The sequence below is a fragment of the Poeciliopsis prolifica genome, unplaced genomic scaffold (assembly GCF_027474105.1).
Source record: "Poeciliopsis prolifica strain line A6 unplaced genomic scaffold, Auburn_PproV2 SCAFFOLD044, whole genome shotgun sequence".
In the NCBI taxonomy this organism is placed as follows: domain Eukaryota; kingdom Metazoa; phylum Chordata; class Actinopteri; order Cyprinodontiformes; family Poeciliidae; genus Poeciliopsis; species Poeciliopsis prolifica.
In genome coordinates, this window is record NW_026562419.1 from 4,597,825 (window position 1) to 4,617,161 (window position 19,337).

The following is a 19,337-nucleotide window of genomic DNA, read 5'->3' on the forward strand; positions in this document are numbered from 1 at the left end:
TTCAGCTGATCTGATCAGGATTAGCTCCAGATTACATCAGATTATTACAGATTAAACCATTAGATTGTCTAGAATGATGTAGATTACATCAGATTAACCAGATCTAGAACCTCCTGTATGTCTGTACCTGATAGATTATAGATTATTATTCCAGATTAGAGCCTGCATGTCTGGATTATCATATTAGACTTGAATCTGGGATTTTTCCAGGATGGACTGGAGTTAAAATTCATTCACTCATTGATGAATCAGTGATTATCTGGAGATGTTTTCTTTCTGATTGATTTTCCCACTTCAGCAGATTATTGCTTTAGTTTCAGATTCCTTCTATTAAATTTTAGATTAGTTTCTGAACTCTAAAATAGATTTAGATTTTCTCTCCAATACTACAGTATATCACAGATATCAAAAGAAAAATAGAAATGTGGGTAATATAGGAAACAGCGCCCCCTTCACTTCTGGAGGACAATGGTCACATTTCCAAATAAGGTCTGAGACTGACAGCGGTAAGTCCCGCCCCTTCCTGTTTGCTGCAGGTCCTTCTCAAAACGACTGCATCAGGAGTCCAACAGGTTCAGGAATTATTCATGTGATGGTGGCGCCCTCTGCTGACCGGGTACCAGGCAGCAAGGCAGATGAATCTATAAAACCTGGACTGGATGAGGCAGAGAACTGGACCAGACTGAAACTATGTGAGGAAATTAGACAATGCTTCCAGAAAACTGAGGATTCAGGGTGAATGTTCTGATGGAGCCGCCATGTTGGTCTGATGGAGCCCGCCATGTTGGTCTGATGGAGCCGCCATGTTGGTCTGAAGGAGCCGCCGTGTTGGTCTGATGGAGCCGCCATGTTGGTCTGATGGAGCCGCCATGTTGGTCTGATGGAGCCGCCATGTTGGTGCTGTGGCTGCAGTGGAGAAGAGATGAAGGACTGCTAGAGGAGAGGATGTGTCAGTTGGTAAAAACCCAGAGGATCCCAACTGACAATGAAGTCCTGAAACTCTCCAAACGGCTCAGATGCTAACTGCTAACCACAAGCTGCTGCAGCAGCAGTGCTGGCAGTGAAAAGAGGAACAGCACTAGGTCTCAGTCTGTGCCTCACGGCATCAGGGACTTTCCATGACCAGATCACTGTACAGGAAGTCAGACTATGAAGACGAAGCATAAGGAGAACTACTTCCTGTTCAGAGTCTGCAGAACCAGGAAACTCTGAGATGAAAAGAAAAACTATTATTTTATCCAAAACTTTATTCTGTATATTATTCTGCAGCTCAGGAAGTTTCAACTTTCAGAGCTTCAAGACAGTCCAGACTGCACTGCTGCTGTTTGGCCACCAGAGGGCGATGCTGCAGCAGCAGGAGGAAGATGATGGAGGTCAGAGAGGAAGATGATGGAGGTCAGTGAGGAAGATGATGGTCAGTGACTGATCAGGTAAACCTTCAGGTGAAGCTCATGGTTCTGATTCTAGTTCTGGTTCTGATTGGCTGTTGAACAGGATGAATGAATCTGATTGGATGTCAGTGGGTGGGCGGGGCCTCTGCTTGTGCGGCAGCAGCTGTGAATCAGGACTCCATTACCCAGCATGCAGCGGGGCAGCCAGTAAAATCCCTAAAGAGGATTTGAGTGGATCAGAGGAAACATGCCGCTGAAGAAGGAAGGTGAGACAAACATGTTGGGACGGGACGGGTCAGAACCAGACGGGTCAGAACTGGACGGGTCAGAACCGGACGGATCAGAACCACACGGGTCAGAACCAGACGAGTCAGAACCAGACGGGTCAGAACCAGACGAGTCAGAACCAGACGAGTCAGATCCAGACGGGTCAGAACTAGATGGATCAGAACCAGACGGGTCAGAACCAGATGGATCAGATCCAGACGAGTCAGAACCAGACGAGTCAGAACCAGACGGGTCAGAACCAGATGGATCAGAACCAGACGGGTCAGAACCAGACGAGTCAGAACCAGACGGATCAGAACCAGACGGGTCAGAACCAGACAGGTCAGAACCAGACGGATCAGAACCAGATGGATCAGAACCAGACGGGTCAGATCCAGACGGGATGGTGTTATTTTTGATTATTGTTTGTGTCTCTGACCTCAGTCAGGGTCAGGTTTAGGGTCTTCTTCAGTTCGGTTTCCTTCTTGTGACCTCTGACCTCTGACAGTCTCCATGTTGGAACTGGGAGCTCTGGATTAAACTGGTTAGAATGGTGTAACTGGACCAGCAGGTGATTCTACTGGTTTTACTGGTTTGACCTCAGAGGGTTTGGAGGAGACGACCCGGGTCATGTGACCCGAGAGGCTCCAGGTAGAGAGACGATCAGATTAGAGAGACGAAGGAAACTGGATCAGAACCAGAACAACAAATAATCATTTATAATTATTTATCTGCTGGATGTTTATAATGATCCAATATTCAGGAAATCCTCTGATCAATAATCTACTGATCAGATTCTGATCAGAATTTAAAGCAGGAAGTTTAGAATCATCAGGTTTAAATGTCTGTAATCTGGATTAACCTGGATTATAGATCCATCTGAGTATCATCAGAACAGGAATATTCATCCCAACTGGAAGCATAAACACAGTAGAGTGACCAGAACCAGAACCGGGCCGGGCCCAGAACCCTGAGGGACTCCACCAGTAACCCTGGAGATAAACTGGAATCACTGGGATTAAACCAGTATGATGTTCTCTCCATAGCAACATCACCAAGCTGCTCTGGTTACTGAACATCAAGTTACTGAACCGGGTCAGTAATTCTCCTTCCTGCAGTCAGAACCATCAGAACCGTCATCAGAACCTTCTGCTACAGAGCAAAGCCTCCAGTTTCTGTTCTGACCAGAACCAGAACCAGAACCGGGTTCAGGCTCAGAAGTCCAACATGGAGAACAGGTTTCTGGGTCAGACCCATCAGAACCGCTGACCGTCTGGTTCTGTCTCCTCCAGATACGGAGCGCGCTCTGCAGGTCATGGAGGCCTGCCAGACACAGGCTGCTGACGGGGTCAAAGGTCGAGCTGAGAGGCTGCTCAGCATCTTCCAGAGTGACTTGTTCCAGGCTCTGCTAGGTAACACACACACACACACACACACACACACACACACACACACTCACACAAACACACACACACACACACACACAGACACACACACACACACCAGTTCACCCAGTTTAACCAGTCTATCTGTCATGTTGAAGAAGGCGGGTTCAATCAGAACCAATCAGAACCCAGGCTTGTCCAGGTCTGAAGGACACAGATGTATAAGTGCTACATTCAACCAAACTCTGGTCCTAATGAACCAGAACTTGTCCTTCAGAACTTGTTCTGGTTCTGAAGGTCTGTCTGGGTCCACAGAGACCTGCTCCAGAACCTCCAGAAGGTTCTGACCTCGTGGACCTGCTGCTGTAGTTCTCCATCTGGCCTGAAGTGGCGCTGTTTGAATGTTATTGATGACATCATCACACCTGAGCTCAGGTTAGCTCCGCCCCTCAGCAGCTCAGGATGCATCCAGTCGTGTTCAGAAGCTTTAACCCGTCCTGTTTGGGTTCGGAACCGGAGTCTCACTTCAGTTGGTGAGGTGTGAACACTAATTGACCTCTGACCTCTGGTCCTCCAAGCTTCAGTCTGGTTGGTTTGAATGTGAACACCAAGCAGACCTGAGACCGCTCTAAAACCTGGAAGTGGACTACAGTGCCGAGCATTCTGGGTAAATCCAACCTAAGCTAACATGCTAGCCTAGCGCTAGCAGCAGAAATGGCTCCTGGTCTTCAGCCAAAGACTAAAGAGAAATCACTAAACTCTGACGCCTCCATCTTGTTTCATCTGGTGAAACAGGAAGTTGATCTCAGCGTCTTCAGAGGTTTTAGTGTCGTTTCCTGCAGTGGTTGTTGGTTCAGCGCCCCCACAGGCCAGGAGGGGAACAGGCTGGTTTGGGTCAGAGCCACAGCAGCTGGAGGTGGAGCAGATGTTCTGGTTCCAGTAGAACCGGGTCGACCGGACCATCAGGATAGTGAATCTGCTTCACTGGAGGCTCTGCCCCTTTACCTCGGGATTAACTGGGCCCTGATTGGCTGAGGCTTCAAGTTCACCTGAGAAACTCATTATAACCTGGAGACGGTTCAGGTTCTGACCGGGTTCTAACTGGTTCTGAACCAAGTACTAATGGATTCTAACCAGGTGTCTCCCCTCTGCCCCCACCTGCTTCACCATGTGACCAAGGAGCCGGCTTGTGATTGGTCCATCCTGACTGTGTTCTCTGTGTGTGTGTGTGTTCTGTGTGTGTGTGTGTGTGTGTGTGTGTGTGTGTGTGTTGCAGACATCCAGGAGTTCTATGAGCTGACGGTGTGTGAGAGCCAGACGTCCAGCCGGCCACACACACCTGCACAGGTATCTTCCCTCACCTCCGTCTGCACAGCAACACCTGTCTCTGTTACCTAGCAACAGCTGCAGCAGCATCACCGAGGCAACAGCTGCATAACACCATGGCAACAAGAGCCCAACCCCCACCCTCTCTCTCTCTCACCCTGAGTGCACGTCGCTCGCCCCCCCACACTGAGGTTCTCCTCTTCATCATCCTCCTCCTCAGCTGACAGACGGAGGGACAGAAGGGGCGAGCGAGCGTTTACTCACAGAGAGAGAGAGAGCATGAGTGTGTGAGGGAGTGTGTGTGTGTGGAGATGGGTGTGTGTGAGAGTGTGTGAGTGTGTGTGCGGGGGGGTATGGACTGCCTCTGCATTGTCACCACCAAGGTAAGAGCTGGGCGAGAGAGAGAGAGAGAGAGAGAACACACACACACACCCACACACACACACACACACCAGGCGTGTTCTGATCCAACATGTTTCCGGGTCTCACAAAGATACAAAGACAGTGATCTCATGTGTGTGTGCTGCCTTCACGTGTTAAATGTCTCGGTGTGTGTTAGCGTAGCCACGTTAGCATGTAGCTGCTGTTAGCAGCAACTAGCTAGCTGATATTGGAGCAACATGTGGCTGGGTTCTGTCTCAGGTCCGGTACCAGAGGGATTGGATCACAGAGAGGTTCTGATGGCTCAGAGGGAACCGGGTTAAAGTTCTGGTCAGAACCGAGCCGAGCTGAGTCCGGTCCGGTTCCTCCTGGTTCCATTGAATGATCTGGTGAGACTTTATTTGTGGTGAATAAAACATGATGTCATAACCAGTTTATAAACATGTTATAAACATGAAGGAGTGTTAATGAATGAACTGATAATAACACTTTAATGCAAAGTTGCTCTAAAAGTTGCTCTAAAAGTTGCTCTAAAAGTTGACTGATGAAGACTCCTCCATGTTTATAACAGATGTTACATCATAGTTATGACATCATCATGTCTCATTCAGACCAAATAAACTGGTACCAAATAGCTAAACTCGGGTCAGAACCTGAATAGATGCAGCAACAAACATCTAAACCTTCAGCACCTGCAGACCGGACCGGACCGGACCAGGTAGAGCTAAACTGGACAGAACCGGACCGGACTGAACCGGACTGGACTGAACCGGACAGAACTAGTCTGGACCTGCTGTCCTCTCTCTGGTTCTGGTCCGTCTTTAAGAGTTTGTTTTCCTGAATCATCTTCTGGTCCAATTCTCTACAGTCCGACCCGGTACCTGGTTCTGGTTCTGCAGGGTCCAGAGAGTCTCTAATCGTTTGGATCATGGAGGTTCGTTTAGTAATCGAAGGGTTGCTGGTTCAATTCCCGCTCCGTCTTTCTCTGTGTCCCTCAGCAGAACTTCTACCCCACTGTGTTCCGGGTCACAGGGTGGAACCGGTCCAGTGGTACCGGTTCTGGTCCAGGGCAGCTGTGGCTACTCTCCAGTAGCTCCAGGGGAAACTCCATATAAGGACATTGATCATTGATGATCTGATCATAAATCTGATCAGGTCATCAATGTTTCTGCTGATTCTACATTGATTGATCTGATCTGATTCATCTTCTGTTATTAAAACGTCTTTTGGGATCAATAAAGTTCTTTTGAATGTGAGTTGAACTGGAACCGACCAGAACTCCAGTTCATGTTGGACACATTGCACTGGTTCTGCTGGTTCCACTGGTTCTGCTGGTTCTACTGGTTCCACTGGTTCTGCTGGTTTCAGATTCACTTCCACATGTTGACATTAAAATGATTAGATTTTATTTAGTTGAATCGTTTTTGAAGAACCGTCATCGGTTCAGAACCGACTGGAGTTCTGGTCGGGTTCTGGTCAGACCAGATCATCAGACTGAATTTATTTAATAAAGTTACGTTAAGAACCGGGTCAGAACCGGGTCAGAACCATCAATCCTCCACTGTGTTTATGAATGGGCTCTGGCTCCGCCCCCTCAGTGACATCAGTTACCAGGCAACCAGCCCTTCATCTTCATCAGGTTCCTCCTCTTCCTCACCAGCAGATGGGTCCATTATGAATCTCACTGGTAATGGAACCAGAACCAGTGTGATTTTCTCTGGGTCCAGTTTGGTTCTGACCAACCAGAACCGTCTATGAGATCCAGATTAACTCTGGAGGTTCTGATGGTTCTGGACCGACCCAAAGGAAGTTCTGCTGCTCTGGCCTCTATGCTAGCTGCTAACAGTTAGCCTGCTGGGGTTCTGGAGGTTCTGATGGTTCTACAGAGAAATGGACCGGTCCTCATGTTCTCCAGAACCTTTCCAACAGAACCTGTTGAACAGAGTGAAACCAGGTCCATCAGAACCAGACCTGTTGGTATCAGAACCTCTGAGGATGTGCCCCAGAACCAGAACCTTGTGCTGGTTCTGTCAGTAGGTCCAGTTAAATAAATCATATCCTGGCTCTAATATTCAAAATGCAAATAAATAGAAACTGTAAAACAAGATCTGACCAATCAGAATCCAGGTTCTGGTTCTGGTTCTGGTCTGGTTCTGGATTCGGGTCTTCGATGTTCTGAGGTTTTGGTTCTGTACTGTTAGCCTGATCCATTAGCGTGTTGCCGGCTCTGATCTGGGCAGAACCAGAACCTGACCGTCTGGTTCTGTCTGTGCAGAAGTACCGTTACCATGACGACAAGACGCCGCCTGTGGACCCCAGTCCGGGTCACATGACCCACAGCGCTGAGCCGAGCCACGCCCACCTGGACGGATACACACACCCTGCTGCTCTCACTGTAGGTACCAACAGACTACAGTACCCACAATGCACCTGGCAGACAGGCTGCAGCTCTGATTACCAATCAATGAAAACAACCTGCTGATTTTGGTCTCTAGTGATTTTTTATTTTCAACACTGAATTGATATTAACTGGAAACATGCAGACTGACCTGGTCATCAGTCTCACTGCAGAGCAGAGGACAGAGGCTGGTTCAGACCTTTAAGGTGGATAAGATGGACTTCACATCATCAACGGTTGGTCCTTCAGAACCAGTTTGGATCAGAACCAGTTTGGATCAGAACCAGTTTGGATCAGAACCAGTTGGGATCATCATCGTACAGAAAGATAACCAAATTAGTTTCAGTGCATCCAAAGACAGAGACTAATAAACACCAGAACACCTGAGTGGACCGAGGCCTGAGGCAGCAGCCAGAGGAGGCGCTAGAGAGCAACATGAGGGTGATGATTAAACCAAACTGATCTGACCCCGGGTCAGTGGGGTCATGGAAAACCTCAGGAGAAGCAACTTCTGGAAACAGAAACAGCAAAGCAGCAACTGGCTCATTGCATCAGCCTGAGGCAGTCTAGGGGGGCAGGAAGGGGCAGGAAGGGGCAGGAAGGCAGTGAGACGGGGCTTCAGAGGACTCTGGATGGTTGGTTCTGGGTTTTAGGTGAGGTCAAGGTCCAGTTGAAGCTCTGGGTGGTTCTGATCCAGTAGGAGCAGAGGATGTTGGTATCAGACCTGCAGCTGGTTTCCTGCAGGAAGATCAGCAGGTCAGAGGTCAGATCTATTACAGATCTACTACAGATCTATAATAGATCTGTAGTAGATCTACTGTAGATCTACAGTAGATCTCTAGTAGATCTATGCTCACATTAATATTCACACTGCTGTAATCACACACACAGTGATACAAACTGAACTCTCTCTCTCTCCGTAGCGTGGCTCGCCCGTTTTGCTCAGCCGTCTCCATGGTAACGCCAAGAAAGGCAGAAGGGGGGGCTGTTACCATGGCAACTGCATTAGCCTGAACGCGTTTCTAAAATCTTTTAGTGAGAAAATCTCTCTCTCTCTCTCTCTGCCTCGCTCGCCCTGCTGAGTGACATCACAGAGGGGAGGGGATTCCTTCAGAGGAGAGAGAGAGAGATGGACCGCCTCTCTCTCTCTCTCTCTCTCTCTGCAGGACTCTGTCGCTCCTCTTCCTCCTGCAGGACTCTCTCCTCCTCTTCCTCTCTGAGCGAGGGACGATGTCCCCTCCGTCCATCATGTCTCTGCTCTTTGTTGACGCGTCCAGGACCCGATCCGTACCGAGCTGAGCGGCTCGGTTAATAATTCATCTGTCCCTCATCGCCGTCCTTATGTAAGCACCGACCTGAAGACGGGAGGAGGGACAGGAGGACAGACACTCTGAGGGACTCTGAGGGCCACAGGGAGACATCATTTGGGTCTGAGGGACATTCAGAGACAATCTGAGGGACATCCTGAGGACCAGGCGGAGACACAGGGAGGGATGTTTGTGTCCGTCTGGTACGCCAAGAAGATGGGAAGAAGATTCATCAACAACGTGAGGAGAGCAAAGAGACACAGGCAGAGGATGATGGTAGGAACCGATTGGTCCGCTGGGGTCTGCTGGCTCCTGATTGGTCCTCAGGGAGGGGCAGGGCCTGCTGGGGCCAATCAGGGCTGGAGGAGTTACTGCGACCCTCAGGGTGGAGAAGATGGAGGTTCAGGACCTTCTGGTGGTTCTGATCCAGATGGTTACTGGTTCTGATGAAGACGGGTTGGTGGTTCTGATCCAGAGTGGCTCTGGGCCGATCGGTTCTCCAGAGTTCTGCTATTGATTATTGGACTCGGGTCCAAACCGAGACGTTTCCAGAACCTTCTGGGCTCCTTCCCTCTGGTTTTAAGGTTTGGACCTTCCTCCAGCTCGGTACCGTTTGGACCTGCAGTGTCCACCAGTAGGTGAGGCGGTGACGGCGCCCCCTGCTGGTGGACCCAGAGCTCCTCAGGTTGGTTGACCTGAAGGTACCAGAGTAGAGGGGGCGGTGGCCTCTGATTGGATCATGACAGGAAGTGATGTAATCGTCCTCAGAGGGAGAGCTGGTTACCATGGCTACAGCCACAGTCGCCTTGGTAACCGGTCTCCTGAGGCAGCAGCAGCTGTTACCATGGAGTTGCCATGGAGACGGGCAGCAGAAATTCAACTGTTTTTTTTTCTGCTTGATTTTCCAGATGAACGGATCAGAAGGAGAGCTGGAGTATGAAGAGATCACTCTGGAGAGGGTAAGGATACATTCTGATACTATAGATCAACAGCTTCTATTACACGTAGATCTATACTGATAAATCCTACATCTACACTGTAACAGCTGGTTCTGTTCTGTACCACGTAGATCTATGTTGTTCCAGAACCTTCTGGTCCATAAATATCCTCATCGGTTCTGTTTTTAGAACCAGGTTATATTTAGCTGCTGTCGCCTCACTGATCAAACAGAACCGGGCCCAGTCGGACCGGCGCCGAGTGCTGACAGCATGAGTCACTGCCGCACTAATCAGTTCACTGCCTTCATCGCTGAACTGCATCATCATCATCATCATCATCATCTCTGATGGTTTATCTGTTGGACCAGCAGCACCAGAGGTTCTGATTGGTTCATCTCTCCATCTGATGGTCGGTTCTGATTGGTCAGTTCTATCCCATCTGGACCTCAGCAGAACCAAAGCTGTGATGTTGGTTCCCTGATGGACCAAGCAGAGACTGGTAGCAGGGTTCTGATCGGGTTCTAAATGAACATGTAGATCAACACCGTTCAACAGAACCTCTGGTTCCAGACCTTCAGTACTCAAGCAGAACCATCAGAACCAACCATGTAGAGCCAGACACAGATTTATGAATCAGAACCGGGACCATCAGAACCTGGTGTGGTCCAGCTGGTTCTATCAGAACCGGGTCCATCAGAACCAGGTCCGGTTGGGTCCATCAGAACCTCTCCCTCTCCAGGGGAACTCTGGACTGGGCTTCAGCATCGCGGGCGGAACCGACAACCCGCACATCGGAGACGACCCGTCCATCTTCATCACCAAGATCATCGCAGGAGGAGCCGCCGCCCAAGATGGCCGCCTCAGGTACCGGTTCTGACCCGAACGGGTCGTTATGGCTGCTCTACTGCTGAGAGACGGGAAGTTATTAGAATTTATCGATTTGATTCCCTATCAATATATTGATGTTAGGAAATAAACATGTTGATTTAATTCAAACTAAAAGTTTAAACAATAAGAATCAAATAAACATTTTAACATATTTTATCCTGTTAATATAAGAAACAATCATTGATAATAAATTCTACTTTATTTAATCAGTCAATAAATATTAATATGAGATTATTTATTGATTATTGATTCATTAAAGCTCCAACGTTACAATATTAACCAGTTTAATGTTTCCTGCTCGTCACTATGGAGACGCGCCAACCTCCGCCCCCAGGGTTAGGTTCTGGTTCTGACCCGGTCCGACCTCTGCAGGGTGAACGACAGCATCGTGTTCGTGAACGACGTGGACGTCCGGGAAGTCTCTCACTCATTGGCTGTGGAGGCGCTGAAGGAGGCGGGGCCTGTGGTCCGACTCTACGTGCTGCGGCGCCGACCGCCCAGCGAACGCATCGCTCAGGTCAAGCTGCTGAAGGGACCCAAAGGTGAGCAGAACCAGCGGTACCAGCAGAACCAACAGAACCTTTCACAGTTAGGATACTTTAGCTGGTTCTGCTCTGCATCCAGAACCAGAATATAGAGAAGCAGCATTCAGAATCTATGCACCATAAATCTGGAACAAACGTTCAGAAAACTGAACAAGAGCTGAAACGCTGAGTCATGAGGTTAGTTGGTCAAGATGGAGGCAAAGAGACTGAGGTAAAGAAACTGGGTTTAAAGATGAACAGTAGAAACAACAAGCAGCAGGAGGAACTAAACACATCATCACAAACTGACAGCTTCATGAAGACATGATGACGGAAACAGGAAACAGGGAGACACAGGAGACACATGGAGACACAGGAGACACATGGAGACACAGGGAGACACATGGAAACACAGGGAGACACAGGAGACACATGGAGACACAGGAGACACATGGAGACACAGGAGACACATGGAGACACATGTGAAGCCAAACATGTTGGATAATCATTGGAAGGAGAAACACAAGGTCTAAACCAACCAAACCCACATCCAGACTGAACCCTCAGCCTGGTTGGAGCTGCTCTGATTTGATTATTCTGGTCTGGTTTATCCACCTTACTGGTTCCAGAACCAGCTAAACTTTGAATAAGCCAGGTGACCTTTGAACCCATCCAGGTTCTGATGTTACTGGGAAATGATTATGGGTCTGTCTTCAGGCGCTGAGCAGAAGCAGCAACATGTTGATGATCTCTAATAATCTGACCAAGGTTAGCTTGTAGCCGCAGGTGGGATTTTAACTTCTCCCAAAATAAAAGCTGCAGCTTCATCACCAGCAGACAGACGAGGAAACTAAAGAATTTGGCTAAAAACTCTAAACTTGAACAGAAAACCCAAAAAGCTTTATGAGCTCGTTTCATCGTGTGGACAGAAAGACGAGGGAGGAAACGCTGAGCAACTGAGTCAGTGAAGTAGCTAGCTATGCTAATGCAGGTAGCTAGCTATGCTAATGCAGGTAGCTAGCTATGCTAATGCAGGTAGCTAGCTATGCTAATGTGGATAGCTAGCTATGTTAGTGTAGGTAGATAGCTATGCTCATGCAGGTAGCCAGCTATGCTAGTGCAGGTAGCTAGCTATGCTAGTATGTGAAGCTAGCTATGCTAGTGTGTGTAGCTAGCTATGCCTGTGTAGGTAGCTAGCTATGCTAATGTGGGTAGCAAGCTATGCTAGTGCAGGTAGCTAGCTATGCTAGTGCGTATAGCTAGCTATGCTAGTGCGGGTAGCCAGCTATGCTAGTGTGTGTAGCTAGCTATGCCTGTGTAGGTAGCTAGCTATGCTAGTGTGTGAAGCTAGCTATGCTAGTGCGTGTAGCTAGCTATGCTAATGCGGGTAGCAAGCTATGCTAATGCGGGTAGCCAGCTATGCTAGTGCAGGTAGCTAGCTATGCTAGTGCGGGTAGCTAGCTATGCTAGTGCAGGTTATTTGCTGCCGTTTCTCCAAGTCTCCATTCCTTCACGCAATAGCTGTAGTTGTAAAACAATATTACCGCATTCAAGCTTTGATAGCTGTAGTTCCCTCATATTTTAGAACCTAAAAGCTCTGTAAAGTCGGTTAGCGAGATGCTAACATGTAAACACATGGTGGTTCCGGTTTGCGGCGGAAGTCCCGCCCATATATCACGCAAAACCTCATGGTGTCTAGGAATGAGGTGGATTTAGTTTCATCACTTCTCTTAAAAACACATAAAGGAAAGGTTTCCTTTTAAAAATATATATTTTAATAATAAGTCACCTGGTTTCTCTCTCTACCTGGTTCTGGTTCCGGTCGGTCCAGGTCTGGGCTTCAGCATCGCGGGCGGCGTGGGGAACCAGCACGTTCCTGGAGACAACAGCATCTACGTCACTAAGATCATCGATGGCGGCGCGGCGCATCGGGACGGCCGGCTGCAGATCGGGGATAAGATCCTGGCTGTAAGTGGACCGGTTCTGGTTCTGGAGGCCCAGCGGGCCGGGTGTTCAGCAGTAACGGTGGCGCCCCCTGCAGGTGAACCACATGTCTCTGGAGGACGTCCTGCATGAGGACGCCGTGGCGGCGCTGAAGAACACCGGGGATGTGGTGTACCTGAAGGTGGCCACGCCCACCGCCCCGTTCGGCCAGCAGGGGGAGCGCTACAGCCCGCCGGACCTCACCAGCGGTAGGTAGAACCGGTTCTGGTCGGGTTCTGGCCCGCTGAACCCCACCAAGTGTGAGTTCTGCTGGTTCTGGTTCTCAGACTTTCTCTCTGCAGCCTACATGGATCCAGACTACCTCTGCGATTACCCAGCAGCCCTGGCGCCGCCGTCGCCCCGGCGATACTCGCCGCTGCCCCGCGGCATCATGGGAGAAGAGGAATACTCCAGGGAGCCGCGGCGCGTCGGCATCCAGCGGGGGGCCACCGGGCTGGGCTTCAACATCGTGGGGGGGGAAGATGGAGAAGGAATCTTCATCTCCTTCATCCTGGCAGGAGGACCAGCTGACCTGAGCGGCGAGCTGAGGAAGGGAGACCAGATCCTGAGCGTGAGTATCACTTTAAGAGGGCGGGGCAGAACCTGAGGGGGAGTATCACTTTAAGAGAGAGGGGGGCAGATCCTGAGGGGGAGTATCACTTTAAGAGAGAGGGAGGGGGGCGCAGATCCTGAGGGGGAGTATCACTTTAAGAGAGAGGAAGGGGAGGGGCAGAACCTGAGGGGGAGTATCACTTTAAGAGGGCAGGGCAGAACCTGAGGGGGAGTATCACTTTAAGAAGGTTCTGCTGAGACCCTGCTGCAGGTCATGGTCAGAAACCAGGTTCATAGACAGTGGCTATACTGAGCCCCCTGCTGGTAGGACAGTGGTACTGACCACTAACCTGTCCAACACCTGTTCTCTGTGTCCCCGTCTGTCTCCTCTGTGTCCAGGTGAACGGGGTGGACCTGCGGTTCGCCACACATGAACAGGCAGCAGCAGCTCTGAAGAACGCCGGTCAGACGGTGACCATCGTAGCTCAGTACAGACCAGAGGGTGAGCAGCTCAGGAACACAACATGCTGTTAGCGTGTTAATGACAACATGCTAAGCAACACATGCTGTTAGCATGTTCACTGGCTCAACACAGTCTACTTCCTGTTTCCTGTCCAGAGTACAGCCGCTTTGAGGCCAAGATCCACGACCTGAGAGAGCAAATGATGAACAGCTCATCAGGCAGCCTGAGAGCCAATCGCAGCTTCTATGTCAGGTAGCTAACCCCATCATGTTAGCCACCATGTTAGCTACCGTGTTAGCTACCATGTTAGCCAACATATTAGCCACCATGTTAGCTACCATGTTTGCTACCTTAGCAGGAAGCAGAGCTGATGTTGCTCTTCCAGTTGATGTTGCCCCCTGTTGCCCCTTGTTGCCCCCTGCTGCCCTCTGTTGCCCTCTGTTGCCCTCTGTTCCGTTGCAGAGCCCTGTTTGACTACGACAAGCAGTGGGACTGCGGCGTTCTGTCTCAGGCTCTGGACTTTAACTTCGGGAGGTTCTGCATGTGATGGACAGCGCTGACGATGAGTGGTGGCAGGCAAGAAGGCTCAACCAGCAGGGGGAGCTAGAGGAGCTGGGATACATCCCCTCCAAGCACAGGCTAGTTGACCTGCTGACCTCTATCTGTAGAGCTAATGGCTACGGTAGAGTAATGATTGCTGATTGCTAATGGACATTGCTATAGCTGCAGCTAGCTGTTGTAGCTGCTAACTGTTCCTGTTTGTGTTTCAGGGTGGAGAGGAAGGAGTGGTCCCGCATGAAGAGTAAAGGTACAGTCCCACTATTTATCTGATCGATGTTAACATGAAACTGAACCAAAGTTTAATGATCATCATTAATAACTGATGTGGAACCAAACAGACCATCATCAACCATCATTCAGCTTCATAGTCAGAGACAAAAAGCTTCATATTCATATTGACACAATAACAGATGGAAAGACATCTGTAACGACTCTAGAGCTGCAGCTACTGCTGGGAAGGGTCAAAGGTCACCTCCAGACCACCTGCAGTCCATCAGTCTCCAGATAGAACAAGAGGAAACATCTCTCTGTAAACAAGATGGCCGCCAGACTGAGGTCAGCACCAAGGCCCTGCCATGGCCTAGTCAAAGTCCAGACCTCAGCCTGATTGAAATGTAACACTGGGAGTTGATCAGAACTTTTAATGATCTAAAGAGAGAGATGACCGGACCAGAACTGGACCAGAACTGGACCAGAACTCCTCTATGATTGAAGACTCCTGTCAGAGGTTCTGCTGGGTGGTTCTGCTGGGAGGTTCTTCAGGCCAGTGGACCGGGTCGTGGTCTCGGCTCTAACCAGAACCGTTCTGCCTTCTGTTCTCATCTGTCTGTGTTTCTGTTCCAGGGAGAGACGGTTTCATCCACAGCTATGAACTCGTCACTCAGATTGAAGGTCAGTACCAGCAGAACCTTGACCCTACTCACTGATAACTGGACCAGAACCAGAACCAGAGGTTCCTCTGACCACCAGACTCACTGACCTGCTTCAGGAAACCTTTCACTGGGTTTCCTCATAGGGGTTAAAGGTCAGAAAGGTTTCCAGGTCAGGAGAACCGGGTCGTTGTTCTGAGGTCGGGGTGTTCGGTCCGTCCTCCAGAGACAAACTTTCTGGTTTAGTTTGTTCTGGTTGGTTTAGTTCTCTGGTCCATCCTGGACCAACTGGTGGCTCGTTAGCTGCTGCTGAACTTTGACCTCCTGCAGGATGAACGGGACCCTCCTGGTCTGAGGTGAAGAGTCCAGCGAGGAGCTGTGACCTTCATGACCTGCTGAAGGTCACCAGATGAACATGTTGTTCCTGGTTTCTCCTCAGCAGACCTTTGACCTCTATTGACCTTGTAGCTGATTGGTTCCTGGTTTAGTACCAGACCGTCTCCTGGAGACGCCGGCGGTCCGTACCCTAACCGCTGTCCGTCTGTCCCCAGTGGACTACGCCCGTCCCGTCATCATCCTGGGTCCAACCAAAGACCGGGTCAACGACGACCTGCTGTCTGAGTATCCGGACAAGTTCGGCTCCTGCGTTCCCCGTAAGTCCTGATGATGTCATCACGCTGACAGACAGGAAGTGTGACGTCACGTCCCGTCTCCGCCCACAGACACCACCCGTCCCCGCAGGGACTACGAGATGGACGGGCGGGACTACCACTTTGTGTCGTCACGGGAACAGATGGAGCGGGACATCCAGTCTCACCGCTTCATCGAGGCGGGACAATACAACAACCACCTGTACGGGACATCGGTGCAGAGCGTCAGGCAGGTGGCTGAGCAGGTGAGACACGGGGGGACAGGTGAGACATGGAGGACAGGGGAGACACAGAGGACAGGGGAGACACAAAGGACAGGTGAGACATGGAGGACAGGTGAGACATGGAGGACAGGTGAGACACAGAGAACAGGTGAGACAGGGACAGGTAGACGGTTGGACAGGTCGATGATGAGTTAATAAACTAGTGAAGTGAAGCATCATCTGCATAGAGAAGATCTTAGACTGTCTCAGCCAATGAGAGATCAGTGGATGGATTTAAAGGGACAGCAGCGTTTAACATGTAGAAACAGAATGTATAGAAGCTGCTGTCCTGATGTTTACCACAGCATGACCTCCTGACCCCTGCAGCTCCATTAGCCTCTAACTGGCTTAGCTGTGGCTAACTGTCGCCCCCTGCTGTTCCAGGGGAAGCATTGCATCCTGGATGTTTCAGCCAACGCTGTGAGGCGTCTGCAGGCGGCTCACCTGCATCCCATCGCCATCTTCATCCGGCCGCGCTCCCTGGAGAACATCCTGTAAGACACCTATCTGACCTTTACCTGACCTTTACCTGACCTTTACCTGACCTTTACCTGACCTTTACATGACCTTTACCTGACCTTTACCTGAGCTGTAACTGAGCTGTACCTGAGCTGTCTGTAGACCCGGTCAGGACCAGACCAGGTCCTGGACCCGTCCGGTTCCTCTGTCCTGAATCGTCTCCCTGTTTGTCTTCAGGGACCTGAACAAGCGTCTCTCGGAGGACCAGGCCAGGAAAGCTCTGGACCGAGCCGTCAAGCTGGAGCAGGACTTCCTGGAGTGTTTCACAGGTAAGAACACCTGAGGACCTGGACCAATCAGCCGGCCTGTCTGTAACCGACCAATCAGAGCCAGCCTGTCTGTAACCGACCAATCAGAGCCAGCCTGTCTGTAACCGACCAATCAGAGCCTTCCTGTCTGTAACCGACCAATCAGAGCCAGCCTGTCTGTAACCGACCAATCAGAGCCAGCCTGTCTGTAACCGACCAATCAGAGCCTTCCTGTCTGTAACCGACCAATCAGAGCCTTCCTGTCTGTAACCGACCAATCAGAGCCAGCCTGTCTGTAACCGACCAATCAGAGCCTTCCTGTCTGTAACTGACCAATCAGAGCCAGCCTGTCTGTGACCGACCAATCAGAGCCTTCCTGTCTGTGACCGACCAATCAGAGCCTTCCTGTCTGTAACCGACCAATCAGAGCCTTCCTGTGTGTCTCCTCAGCCGTTGCCCAGGGCGACAGCTTCGATGAGGTGTACCTGCAGGTGAAGCTGGTCATCGAGGAGCAGAGTGGACCGTACATCTGGGTTCCTGCCCGGGACAGACTCTGATTGGCTGTCTCCATGGCAACCACCCTCACCTGCTCCAGCTGATGTGGGCGGAGCCTCAGGAGAGACTGCTGTAACCATGGCGACCACGTCCTGTCCAGAGACAAATAATCCTGAGAGAATCAGAGACTCTAGAACCAGAACCAGAACCAGAACACAGTATTTATAGAAACATTTATTTATATTATTTATTAAGACTTTCTGTGACGTGGCAGTGGAGTGTGTGTGTGTGTGTGTGTGTGTGTTAGACTGTGTGTGTGTGTGTGTTAGACTGTGTGTGTGTGTGTTAGACTGTGTGTGTGTGTGTGTTAGACTGTGTGTGTGTGTGTGTTAGACTGTGTGTGTGTGTGTGTGTGTGTTAGACTGTGTGTGTGTGTGTGTGTTAGACTGTGTGTGTGTGTGTGTTAGACTGTGTGTGTGTGTGTGTGTGTGTGTGTGTGTGTTAGACTGTGTGTGTGTGTGTGTGTGTGTGTTAGACTGTGTGTGTGTGTGTGTGTTAGACTGTGTGTGTGTGGTGTGTTAGACTGTGTGTGTGTGTGTGTGTGTGTTAGACTGTGTGTGTGTGTGTGTGTTAGACTGTGTGTGTGTGTGTGTTAGACTGTGTGTGTGTGTGTGTGTTAGACTGTGTGTGTGTGTGTGTTAGACTGTGTGTGTGTGTGTGTGTGTGTTAGACTGTGTGTGTGTGTGTGTGTTTGACTGTGTGTGTGTGTGTGTGTTTGACTGTGTGTGTGTGTGTGTGTGTGTGTGTGTGTTTGACTGTGTGTGTGTGTGTGTTTGACTGTGTGTGTGTGTGTGTTTGACTGTGTGTGCGTGTGTGTGTGTGTGTTTGACTGTGTGTGTGTGTGTGTGTGTGTGTGTGTGTTTGACTGTGTGTGTGTGTGTGTGTTAGACTGTGTGTGTGTGTGTGTGTTAGACTGTGTGTGTGTGTGTGTGTGTGTGTAGACTGTGTGTGTGTGTGTGTGTGTGTTAGACTGTGTGTGTGTGTGTGTGTTAGACTGTGTGTGTGTGTGTGTGTGTGTTAGACTGTGTGTGTGTGTGTGTGTGTTAGACTGTGTGTGTGTGTGTGTTAGACTGTGTGTGTGTGTGTGTGTGTGTTAGACTGTGTGTGTGTGTGTGTGTTAGACTGTGTGTGTGTGTGTGTGTGTGTGTGTTAGACTGTGTGTGTGTGTGTGTGTTTGACTGTGTGTGTGTGTGTGTTAGACTGTGTGTGTGTGTGTGTGTGTGTTAGAGTGTGTGTGTGTGTGCGTGTGTGTATATGTGTGGATACAGACGTGTGTAATTGTAAATAAACCACGGGGCTCAAACACACGGTCTATTCAGGGCTTAAACTATCAACCACTGGACTACAACTCCCACAATCCTCCTCTTCAGGACTACAACTCCCTCAGCTCTCCTGTCAGCCGGCCCAAGGCAGAAGCGAACTAAACGAAACCAGTCAGGAATGAAACTTATATCTGATTGTTGAGAAAAAGAGAATTTTAATCAATTTTATTAAAACTGAATATTTGTTCCAATGAAACTTTATTTTATGTTTTCCTCAGAGAAAGATTTTTATTTAGTTTTAGTTTGCTTTGTAAAACATTCTCAATCCTCCTCTGCATGCATGGACTACATTTCTACCACAGATTCAGTTTTATACCCACAATCCTTTTAGTTTTTGGACTCCAACCCTCTGATCCTGTTTGGACTCTAACTCCCATGATGCCGTTCTGTTCAGGCTGAAGGTCTCCATGATCTGAGCATCATATTTCTCAGCTGCTCCATCCTGCATCACACAGGACTACATTACCCAGAGTTCTCTGCTCCATGGAACCTGCTGGCTCAGCAGAAGACATGGGGACCAAACTGGACTCAACAAGAACCTTAATGG

The 19,337-nt window shown here is 49.7% G+C and overlaps 1 protein-coding gene across 1 annotated transcript; it reads left to right on the plus strand.

The window, feature by feature from the left end:
* Window positions 1-1,085: 1,085 nt before the first annotated feature.
* On the plus strand, window positions 1,086-17,747 carry LOC129376598 (disks large homolog 4-like). Its single transcript, XM_055056193.1, is given in 21 exon segments — window positions 1,086-1,657; window positions 2,951-3,070; window positions 4,320-4,390; window positions 7,026-7,145; window positions 9,364-9,414; window positions 10,133-10,257; window positions 10,654-10,823; window positions 12,637-12,773; window positions 12,847-12,997; window positions 13,091-13,359; window positions 13,740-13,842; window positions 13,959-14,055; window positions 14,266-14,333; window positions 14,336-14,441; window positions 14,574-14,611; window positions 15,208-15,255; window positions 15,785-15,886; window positions 15,956-16,128; window positions 16,531-16,640; window positions 16,843-16,934; window positions 17,364-17,747. Coding segments are annotated over 21 exon segments (2,277 nt in total). The 5' UTR covers window positions 1,086-1,638; the 3' UTR covers window positions 17,471-17,747.
* The last annotated feature ends 1,590 nt before the right edge of the window (window positions 17,748-19,337 follow it).